At 41.1% G+C, this 12280-nt stretch overlaps 1 protein-coding gene across 1 annotated transcript in view; it reads right to left on the reverse strand.

Annotated features, from left to right (window-relative positions):
- LOC146002215 (uncharacterized) overlaps positions 1–10837 on the reverse strand; it is a 148388-nt gene extending 137551 nt beyond the window's left edge. The window contains exons 1-2 of the mRNA XM_083139935.1: positions 10767–10837; positions 1948–2266 (exon numbers count right to left, since the gene is read on the reverse strand). Coding sequence (XP_082996061.1) covers positions 1948–2250 — 303 coding nt within the window. The 5' untranslated portion in view covers positions 2251–2266; positions 10767–10837. The remainder of the gene's footprint in view (positions 1–1947; positions 2267–10766) is intronic.
- Between the last annotated feature and the right edge of the window lie 1443 nt (positions 10838–12280).

A 12280-nucleotide genomic window follows, 5' to 3' on the forward strand; every position in this document is an offset into this window, starting at 1 on the left:
CCGCACTTCAAAGTATTTATTACGTATATTGTATCTACGTTGTGACGCATTAGGAGGACATTTTATTGCAAGTCCTCAATATTTACTATTATGTGTGGCATTCGGTCAAATAAATCATCGCTACTTTGGCGTGGAAGTCGAGAGCCATGATAATTTTCAAAGAGTTAGCTTGCACTACTGCTACCAAGAAACGGCAGGATGTTGTTGAACTTCATTCTCGATGACGTAACTAGCCTCCACTGCAAGCCCTTCGCAGATACTACTCTCGCGCGCAGGTGCCGATTTAGTCATGGAGGAGGATTACGCAAAATAATATCGTATGAATCTAAACGAACGGCAACGAGAGACGACGAATTGAAGTTTGAATAAAATACCATATCCACACGACACACAGAGTTCAAATGGTGTCGATTTGTACAATCCGGAGTTACGGATTTTTGCTTTAAAGAAGGTTCGGCTCGCTTGTTGTCTGAAATGCAGTCTGGCGAAGTGACCCACAAACGTAGGCATTCTGAAGCAAGTAAAAGATGCTCTCTGTAGAATTTGCTTACCCACCGACCGTACGAAACAAAAAGGTACGAAAGGTTACGTCGATGGTCTAGCACGGTCTCGGTGACCGGGTTTTTAAAATATACCAAATAAATGGTCTAAAACTCCAAATCATCAATTATTACGATTAGATATTTTCTTTCAACATTTGAGATTTTATAAAACTATAAAAATTGAAATTCTATAAAATTATAAAAAGGTACTCGTCGTTAATCGGGCATGGAACGACATATCGGATTTTCAGTGAAAACTAGGCACGCCTATAGTCAGGCCTGTACCCAAGAGGGGCAAGGGGTCCATGCCCCCCCTCGAGCCATGAAATATTTTAAAGCGAACCTATAAAAACTACAAAAATAACATGGACGATTTTTCAGATTTTGCAAAAATTTCAATTTTCTTCTTGTATAAATGAATGGGATGTTTCTGGAGAGAGGTAGACTCCAGAAGTCTGCAGTGTAGTATATCTAGCAATTTTAGTTTTATAACCATTTATGAAAAGTTACCAAACATCCCAATGATACATTGCGACGAGTACTTACTTTATCATCATCTGTCCGCAAGGATTGCCTTCTCATGGGAGATTTTCGCTTCTTAACTGTCTTAGAGAGGTATTTGGGCAGATTAGGAAATATATGAGGATTAATTTCCACCTTTGTCGTAGAATTTCTACTGTTTCGCCATCCACTATGAACGAATCCACTTTCACTAAAAGGTCAGCGGAAAAATGAATATCACACACATAACAATTATGACTTAGTTTTATATCTTTTTATAGTTTTATATCTAATTATGTTAAAATAGCACACCCGGAACGAGATACCGTGCGCGACCAACGCAGGGTTAAATGTTGTCGTTATTGCACTGTGCTTACATTGTGCGGCGTTGTATTTCTTTGTTCTTAGGTTCCTTGTCTATCTCCTTAGGCTAGTAGCGATAATAATGAGTTGAGCGGTCCCGGATTCGAATCCCCGCCTAGGCATGGCTGTTGCTTGTGGGTGTCCCTTCCGCAGTTTCATGCTCTCATCCTCATCTTCGTGAAAAGTGGAAGTGAAGTAAAATAAACAAAAGCAATCAGTCAATGAGTTGATGAAAATGGTTTTACGGAAGAACCAGCAAAAGAGCATTGACATCACCAGAGGGAAAGGGGGGGGGGGCAACATCGCTTCCCTGCCGACAATTCCGCCAAATTTACGCCCCCCATCCAGCAGAAAAAAGTAAATATATGTTCATTTAGCCGATATACGTACGTACAGTCTAAGTTTCACGGTCAAGTCGCCCGGACAGTGAGAACCGGCAAACTGGATGCAACATTCGCGTAACTGGAACCGTTAGCTATGTAATGAAAAACGTTCGTACAATTATATTGACACGACAGTTATAATTAAAATTACCACGTACCTTGTTGCAAGGATTTACTCCCGTTCCATCGCTTCCCGAAATGTGGGCGTGGTTTGTCCCGATCCATCGCTCAACTTCTGTGGCTCCAACATCGGGAACGCAAGAATGTGTCTTCATACTAATAATCTGATTATTCAAACTGATAGTGACGTTGCCCCTGCAGGGGTTTGACTTTCGATATTTATGTACACATTGCCAATAGCCAGAACCATTTTTTCTGGTTTTGTTAAGATTGAACCTGTATCCTTGGTGAAGCAATAAACTTTTCCCGCTCTTACTTTCAATAAACTGAAGTTCCTCCATTTTCCAGTCATAGAACCTGGAAAGAAAACATACTCATAGTGGTCACATTGCTATTGTTATTACCGGAAAGAATCTCACACACATATACACACGCGCGCGCGCAAAACATTTGTATACATACATAGGCCATGACCTATTAAGATTACTTACTTAATTGCTTTCAAGGAGAACAGAATCTTGCAACACACGACACCACACACTGAACACCTGCATACAACTGACGCTTCTGGGGGAATGGATCGGGAACACCTGACCCGGAAAACCATTTTCCTTATCAGGAGCGATGGATCGGGACAAACCACGCCCACTTTTCGAGAAGCGATGGAACGGGAAGACACCGTTTCAAGTGGTGGTGGAAATGTTTAAAAGCTTGGTAGCTCGCCATCAGGGACGGCGACAGGGGTGGGCAGGGGTGGGCAAGCGCCCACCCAAAAATTCCTGTGCCCACCTGATTGCCCACCCAATCAAATTCAATAAGTACATATACTTGGGGATATATGAATGATTCAATAAATTAGTGTATTTTGGTGATCAAAACATGTATATTTTACTTGTGAATATTATCTATGCTAGAAATGTTCACATATTATCAACCCATAAAAAGCCAATTTTGTCATTAGAAAGTGAAAGTAATTACTAGAGCTATTGAAACAAAACCTGTGATCAAATGAATACTTCCATGATTAAAAGCCGATAGTAGGCTTAGGAGGCTCAAAATTATGCAGGGTATGATCAAAATTAGATCAGAATTTAGGGTGAACTTGAGCACTGCAGCTCCGGGCCTCTACATACGTATATAAATCCCGGCCTGGGTATGGTTAATAAATCTCCAAATAAACAAATAAAAACATCAACTTAGCGTTACTTCCTTCAGCAACACAATAAATTATTTCGACTTTTTAATTATTATTAGAATAATTTAATCAAGAAGACTTAGATGGGCAGGCCATGTGACGTGAATGGCAGAGGAAAGAATAGTTTACAGGATTCTTGTTGGGAAACCTGATGGTAAGAGACCAGTAGGAAGGCCAAGACGAGGATGGAGGGATAACGTTGAGATGGACCTGAAAGAAATCGGTAAGGATGGGAAAGATTAGATTGATCTTGCCTCGGATAGGGACAGATGGAAGGCTTGTGTTGCTGCAGCCATAAACCTTTGGGTTTAAGTATGCTAGAGAGTATAATAAAAAAGTAATGTAAAGTGCTCCCTGTGCTCTGCATCACACCATGAAGGCGTATAGGGGATGTGGAGTAAGGACCCCATACTTTCTTGTTCTCGGACGAATCTGGAGGTGATGTGATCAGAGTATAATATAGCTTTAATTATCTTTGCATTTAAATTCGAGAAGTGTCCCTTTTTATTTCATTACAATTTTTATATACCTGTCATCTTCATATATCAATATGGTATGCGAAACATCAACTTTATATTCGTTCTACTAATAAGTAGGAATCACAATAATCACTACAATACCTAAATAAATAAATTTTATGTGTGGAAAAAGCTATAGAATTATTCAATTGCCAATGAGTGGTTTATCTTATTTAGAAATCCTCGTTCCACACATAAATTTTGTCATATGAATGAGCCGAAAATGTCGACAGAATCTGTATATGCAGCTGAAAAAAGAAAAAAGTTATGTCACGAAGTATCCAGAAGACGTTTTTGTGAGTTTGTTTTTAAGCCCACTTTTATGCTCAGATAGGCTAATCAGGACTAAGCCTACAGTTTAACGTGTAGTCCGAAACAGTGTGCATTGTGCTTCCACCAGAAGAGGGGGAGTCGAACACAGGACCTCTCTATTATAACGACAGCGTTATGCGATTGGGAAAAAAATATATACAGAAATAATTCGCACCAAAAGTGTCATTTTATCACCGCAGAAGATGTGTCCATTTTAAGAGGGTGATTGCCTGAGACAAATATTTGAGACTTTCGGAAAACAATGTAATTGTTCACGTAATTAGCTGCCTTGATCCACTAATGAAACGCTGTGCAATTGAAACTACCACCTCAACTTTCTAAGAGGTATGAACTAATGAAACTCCATTTTTGGAAGAGTAAGTTGTGGTTGATTGTTTTATTTTAAGTCATTTTTCTGCTAATTTTAATAATGACGACGTTATAAGGTTCAATGGTGATTAGATGAAAGTAACGAAGGGGCGATAACAAACACACGCTGACATTCAAAATACAAACCCTCATAATTTGTTACTTTGACAGTGGTTTCAGGCGCCAGGGACTCTTTGCCATGAAAGAATAAAGTTTCCAGGGTATGCTGCACAGGATATACCAAAGAATAAGGGGAAAATAATTCTAAAGTCTTTGAGTTTATTTAACACTGGCTTGCAGTAAAGTACGCAAGGAAAGCTTATGAAAAGTCTGTATTGCAAAAGTGGGAACGGCTATGATCAAATGCATTATTGCTAAAGCACGGCGTGCTATGTGTTTTTTTATAATAGCAAAATTAAATTTAAGAAGTAAAAAATATTGTAGCAATAACAAAAAAGTAAAACTATTTTCCTGCGATTTGTGTTAGCATTTATGTAAATAATTAAATAAAACTGTTAAATATTGTAAATATTCGTTATTTTTATGGGTACGTCAACACTAAGGTTATTTGCACCTATCCCATGCCCTTTCTTTACAAGTCATTCATTTATTTACTTCAGTGATCAGAGCCACCCCAATAATTTTGACAAGTCGGCGCCCCTGTTCATGGACAATGAACAAAGAATTGGTTTTCCGTGTGTGTTTTAAATCATTCCTAATAAGACGTTTATTTTAATCCAAACATTCAGTGGCGGCGATTAGAAGTAGCGGGAAGTGGGGAATGCAGTTCCCCAGCCACTTTTTGCCCCCGCACTATGGCCTCTTTATGCTACCAAGAGAACGTATATTGTCCTTGCCCCTCAAATGTTGGCACCCAATCGCTGCTACTACAAACATTCAGATAGATTTGTCAGTTGTACAAACCTTGTATGCTAAGAAAAGTGACCCCCAAGGAGTAAGAAAACTCTTTCAGTCAAAAACTCATACGATGAAAATACTATGCTCAGGAACATGCATTTAAATTACGAGAAACTTCACGACTGTCTATCATCGCACTTTCTATCACTTTCGCCGAATACATAAAATCAAGTATGTGCCTTGTATTTGCAACACAAGCTTAAACCTAATTCACATTTATTTCACTGTATTAACATCCATGAAGGAATGTGATTAGAATGTATGGGTAAACACTTCCTTGAAATAATTGTGTCCATCAGAGACAAAGCGAAAGGAAATGGAACAAGATGAGAGAATAGATTAGAAAATAATAAATAGGAAAACAAGAAAAGGAAAGGAAAAAGAAGTAAGAGGAAAATCGGGAGTGTAAGAGAGAGAAGATACATACATACGTCTTACATACACATGCGTATATACTATGTATGGTCATACTTTTTTTTTTTTTTACCTTTTACCCTAATTTATCAATGTGGAGGTTCTGCCCACCCGGTCGAAAATTTCTGGCGCCGCCCCTGCTCGCCATGCATTTCCTATGCAAGGCGCCGCGCTGTAGGGATGTTTGAGGAGTATGTTCTTTCTAGTCGTGCTCCAACGTCGTCTAAATTTTAGTGTCTCTCGTCAGTAAGCACACGCCGTTTCACCCTTCGCTTCTTATCACAAGAAATTTGTTCACAAGTTTTAGAACACTGTCTCTGTGGGGAACATCTGGGAATTCTGCGCCTTCTAACTTCTCTACGAGAATTCGTAATGAGGTAAGAGTCGTACATAAAACTTCGTTGTTTTAAATTGTACGTAAAGCGTGGCATTGTTAAGACTGCATGAAACGTAATCTAAAACAAAACAATCTACAACACTTATTAACACTTCACAAACACGTGGAAACTGAACACCAGCTATCCGGATACTGATGCACTGACCCAGGCACGTATCCAGGAATTCCTTTCGGGGGGGGGGGGGCTCAACACCATTTTTTTTAAGGGGTATAGTTAGAACCTCACAATTGTATGTTTAAGACCAGTGGTGGCAATTGGGTTCCAAAACAGGGGGGGGGGGGGGGGGACGGTGCAAGGAAAGTTTACTTTCTCTTGGTAGACAAGGCTTAACATTAAGAGGCCATAATGTTAAGGCAAAAAAAAATGGGAAGCAACTCTCCCTTTAATCGTCGCCACTGTAAGGCTGTCATTTTAATCAGAAAGTGAAATCGGAACATTTTTTACCACTCGACTCCTCTGTTTCCATGCATTAACATTGTGTGCCGGAACCATCTCAGTATGTGTGTTTGTCCATTTCTTCTCATCAGGCATAAAAACATCTATGGTGTCTTTGAGTGTTTTTACGAAGCTGTTACACATGCATGGGATGGACAATCCACTCGACAACGCGAGATTTAAATTGTGGGCTGCAAACTGGACGCAAACAGCTCTCGAATACGTATCTGATTCGAGCCTAAACACCACTAACGTGTCTGGTCCTCCCATGTTTGCAGCTCTTATAAAAGCCGAAACCCACCAAATTGTTCAGATTCAGGCCTTAGCACTCACAAGTGTGCAAAAATGCCTGTCACAGCGGAGCTTCCGCTGTCTTGTCATATATCGGCACGAAACAAAGGAAGTCTTCTCGAATACAGCTGGATCACGAAATAATTAATGCACAATGAAAACCCTTCCGTTCCCAACACATCTAATGTTTCGTCTCCCAGTATGATCAAATGCTTATTCATTTATCTCCAGTGACGTGCCCAAGGGAGGGTTGGTGAGGTCATAACCCCATTTGACCCAGTATTCCTTTTTTTTTTTTTAAAAAAAAAAAGAAGAATGAAGAACGTCAAAGACAGGAAAAAAATGGCAAAATCAGGACTGACCACCAAAAATAGCATGCGTAACTCCTCTCCCTTCCGAAAATCCTGGGCACGCCACTCTTTATCTCGGACACATTTTTTAAAATCAACTCACCAGAAGTTTTTATCATTCCGTATTGGAGATTGAAGTAAGATGTGTTCTTCCTGTAGGTTTGGATATGATCCTTTAGGGTGCTGTCGTCTGCCTGCCTTCACACCTAACCTTAACAAGGCCCTAATTTTCCATTTTGTGACTTGGATTTTCAAGACTTAGGAAGTTTTCAGACCGAAGGGACACGCGATACATGTCGATTGGAATGGGCCAATCAACAGCAACGATTCATACCGTAGCGACACAAAAGGCCGCACAAACCTAATTTCGACTTCCTCGAAGTAGTAGCTCTTCTTGACCACAGAAGAAAAAAATTCTCCTCAACCGGTGGGAATGCTCCTCAGTTTTCTTCTCTCTCCTATATTTTCTGTGCTTGTTCACTATACAGGCAACACCTTACGATTTGATATACAGGACATGTAATATGTAGACATTTTAACGAAAAATCAGTTGAAGTCAAGGATGGCTAGGTGGCTCAGTTGGTAGAGCCCTGATTCGGGTCCTGGTAGAGCCTGATTTCCGCCTAAAATGTCTACATATGCAACATATTCTTGCTTTCTCTTCTCGACATTCATAAAATTTTCGGCTGTCTCTTTATGATAGTTAAGTGTTTGAATGTATTTTGAACCCAGTAGGCTTATACAAAAGTATTTTTTATAGCATGAAATTCTCGGACTGCATATACGAAATTTAGTTCTGGCAAAAATAAATCATCACTCAAAACTTTGATTTTCAGTTGATCTATGCAGCTTATTTCTGTTTTAATAAACCACTCCAAAATCCAGTACTGCTGAAATATTCACTTTAGAGAGAGAGAGAGAGAGGCCTTGATCACTTCGGCCCTCGACCCGAACTAGCACTACATTGAGGCCCCGGAAGTTCTACTGTCGTCAATGTCTTCATTTTCGAATCACTATATCTTATAAAGCAACCAGAGAACGCTGACTGATCACTAATCGACTGTATGAATTGTCACATTTACCTCTGAAATCTCATTAACCGATTCTTTGTAGAGATGAACCGAAAAATTGAATCCGCGTATTTATATCCTCATCATATTCTAGAACGTTCCACAGATAAAACGATTCGTTAATATTGCCAGTAGTTGACTCCTCTCATTCAAGAACGTACCCTCTCCCGCCTTCCAGAGATTAGAAATTACAACGAATCGCCCTACGTGTGGCGGTTCCTTTGTTGTGCAGCTTCCAAATGCTGACAAGTCTCTACATAATGCTCAAGTGCGCTGCGACAACACCGAAAGAGCAAGAAAAGTTTACGGGCAATATTATCAACAACAGGGTTATAGAACATTCTCCGTCTTACCTCGATAATTGTATATCTCCTTAAATCATCGTCACATTATTCAAAAAGCCAAAAACCTAATTTTATCTACTGAAAAATAAAAATAAATCCTGGAGGGGGCTCGAGCCACCTCAACCCCACCTTGGACACGTGCTATTAACAATAACAGGGTTATAGAATATTCTCTGTCTTGTCTCGATAATTATTTCTCCCAAATTATCATCACATTATTCAAGAAGCCAAAATCCTAATTTTATCTAGTGTAAACAGAAACATTTCCTGAAGGGGGTCTCGAGCCTCCTAATTCCCACCTTTGATATGTGCTATTGACAATAATAGGGTTATAGAACACTCTTCGTCTTGTCTCGATAATTATTTCTCTCAGATTTATAAATTTATTATCTTCACATTATTCAAGATGCCAAAAATCTAATTTTATCTAGTGTAAATTGAAAAATTTCCTGAGGGGGGCTCGAGCCACCTCATCCCCACCTTGGATACGTGCTATTAACAATAACAGGGGTATACAATATTCTCAGTCTTGCCTCGATAATTATTTCTCTCCTTAAATTATTTTCAGATTATTCAAGAAGCCAAAAACCTAATTTTATCTAACGTAAACTGAAAAATTTCCTGGGGAGAGGGTCGAGCCCCCTGTGCCCCATCTTGGATACGTGCTATTATCAATAACAGGGTTACGGAACATTTGCGCCTTGCCTCGATAATTATTTCTCTCCTTAAATTATTGTCACATTATTTTAATTCACACCACAAGAAACCAAAAACCTCATTTTATCTAGTGTAAACCTAAAACTTTCGGGGGGGGCTCGAGCCCCCTAAGCCCCCCCTCTGGATACGTGCCTGCACTGACCAGTCAGTGGCAAGGCCAGCGTACAGCTGTGGGTCTAAATACCGGCAGACGCCATCTTACTGCCCGGTGCGCTATCCGTTGGCGCTACACGGCCGACTTGACCGTGAAAAGCACTGTATTTTTGGGATAGTATTTAGGCGCAAATGCGAGTGCTTCCCTAAAAAATTTCCCGCTCAATTTCTGCCACCTTTGCTGAAAAAGACACACCACCACCTGCTTCGCCAGGAATCCTAGTCAAAGAGCTGGTTGACATGAAATTATACTCTCTGTTTTGGATGTCTCTGGAGCAAGCGAAATAAATCAAGTCTCAGCGCAAGTAGGGGCGCGAGACGAATCCACCAATGAACACTTGAGAGGGAACAGGATTGCGTGGAGAAGGGAGGGGGTGAAGCGACTCACTGCAGTTACCACAACAGCGTGTACTGCTTCGCTCTCCCCCCCTTTTCTGCCGCTATGCACGGCCTTGCTCCACAGATTCCGGGGATACAGTATAAGTAGCGGTATTATCAATAATTATTTAAAAGTAAAAAATAATATAGTGAAACCTGCCTTTAACGGAATCGGAAGGAACCAGGGCATTTTCACACTGAAGCCAGGTTCAATACAGTGCAGGTCAACGTGGGAGACACCCGTCCTGAATTCCAAAGGTGATTGACAGGTCATTTGGGCGGAAGCTGGGAAGAACAGATAACTTTTTTTCTGAAAATGCATTCCGAAAAAAAATTGGGAAAGTTTTGTATAAAGGTTTCTTCTGATTTCCGTTTAATCCAGGGACATGTCTTCGACTGGAAAGGCAGGGAACTGAGAAATATTTCCATTTAATCAATGAAGTATGTGTGTGTGAAGCGGTGAACCAGTCAGTAGTCACTTGTCCAGCCACCCCTTCGAACACACGAACTCTTGATTCTCGTCCAACAACTTGGCCAGCTGCTCAGCTTTGCTCTTCATCACGGGACCGTTGAGAGCGACTCCTGAATGCCTTTGAAAAGTGAACCATTTCAGCAACGCTTGGTCTACGTCGACTCGATCAGCCATCCGAATGCGTTTTGTTTGCAGCTTGTTCGTGCACAAGGCACTCATAATTTTGTCCTTGTTTTTAATGATTGATTTACTTAAACCATACTTTCGACCAACGTCTGTTTGAGAAAGACCAAGCTCGATATCACCGATAATATTCGGAGCTGTCCTGTTAGCGGACAGTTCATGGAGCGAACACAACTTGATTGACATGAGTGAACTAATCAGTTAGAATATCTAAACCTCCCGCCCCCACGCGCTGCTGGCAGGCAGCAACCAGTTCCAGCAAAGCGATTCCCTTATAACATCGATTTTGATGTTAAAACGGAACTAATAAGATTGAGCAATTTTAAAATGATATACATACCTCACATATTGGAGTGGTAGTATCTTCGCGGGCACGTTTTTTCGCTCTTGAGAGCGCTTTTCTAACTTTGATGCTGGCTTCGTCGGGCACACATTGGTGACCGGTCACAATTAAAATTGTATCATCCTTGGTCTTCATCGTACCCTTGCATTTCGTCGATTTCTCATTGACACAAAGCCACGTTACAACAGCAGATTTGTTTACGCGAAATTTCCGGTACGAGTATCCGTTAAACATTGCACACGGTTTCCCTTTCCTGGTCTCTACGATCTCCATATTCTTAAATTTCGGAACTTACTTAGCAGAAACGAACAGCTAGGTTAATGGCACAAAAATGAAATAAGCTCACAGGAGACAGGGAGGTATGAAGCTTCCCGGTTGGAGGGGGAGGTCAACGAACACGTGTCCGCTCCATGAACTGGTTGCTGCGCCTGCCTGCCAGCAGCGCGTGGGGGTGGGAGGTTTAGATTTTCTAAGTGATTAGTTCACTACATAACATGTTAATGAAGTTGTGTCCGCTCCATGCCCTGTTCGCTCCATGAACTGTCCGCTAACAGGAGGACACGTAATATTCGCCTTCTCGCACAAAGAGAACACTTTACGCTTTGACATTTTATGATTGATATTGATTGATATGTTGTTTTAAGTCCACTTTATGCACAGTAAGGCTAATCGGGACTGGACCTACAGTTTAAAGTGGGATCTGAACCACTTGTGCCTCCACCGGGTATCGAACCCGGGACCCCTTGATTACAAGGGGACGACGCTACCACTGCGCCATCGGGGAGGCCCTTTGACATTTTATGTTCACTTTTCAAAACTGACGAACACAGCACAGACAGCCACAGCCTGTCCCTCGCCACTAGCACGTGTTTCGTCATCGTCCATGAATCACAACTCCACCCCTCACCCACGTTCTCGCCAACCACCCCGTTCCATTTCAGTCGCCCCGTGTGATACAAAAACAAAAGAAGCAGATAACCTGTTCTTTTTTCAAGATTTCAATTTAATATAAGAATATTTCTGTTTTGAAGCACTACAGTTATACTCAGGGGTGCCCATCCCTCCCAAGGCCTATGACGCACTCCTCCCCAAAAGGTAGAAATTTTCCCCGCCCCCTTTATGCCGAATTATTCACTCTAATTATTTTTGTCACACAAAATTTGCGGAACAATATAATAATAATAATAACAATAACCCGTGGCTCTACAGCCCTGGAAGGACCTTGGCCTATCTCCCGACTGCCAATCTTACTCCCACAATACTACCTAGAGGTGTGGAGATCTTCCACTGGTAATAGGATGACGTGGGATCAGCACGTCGAACCCTCAGCCGTTATAGAAGATATCCGAGACCGGGTTACGCTACTCACTCCTAGCTCCCCAAATGTTTCTATGAAAATGTTTCTCCCGGCGACGACATAGAAATACTATGTGCGTCATTGAAAGTAAATAACAAATCACTTGGCATAATTGCCGCATATAGACCCCCAAATATCCCCTATACTAGGCTGT

The sequence above is a fragment of the Lepisma saccharinum genome, chromosome 1, assembly GCF_977018435.1.
Source record: "Lepisma saccharinum chromosome 1, izLepSacc3.1, whole genome shotgun sequence".
NCBI classification, from domain to species: domain Eukaryota; kingdom Metazoa; phylum Arthropoda; class Insecta; order Zygentoma; family Lepismatidae; genus Lepisma; species Lepisma saccharinum.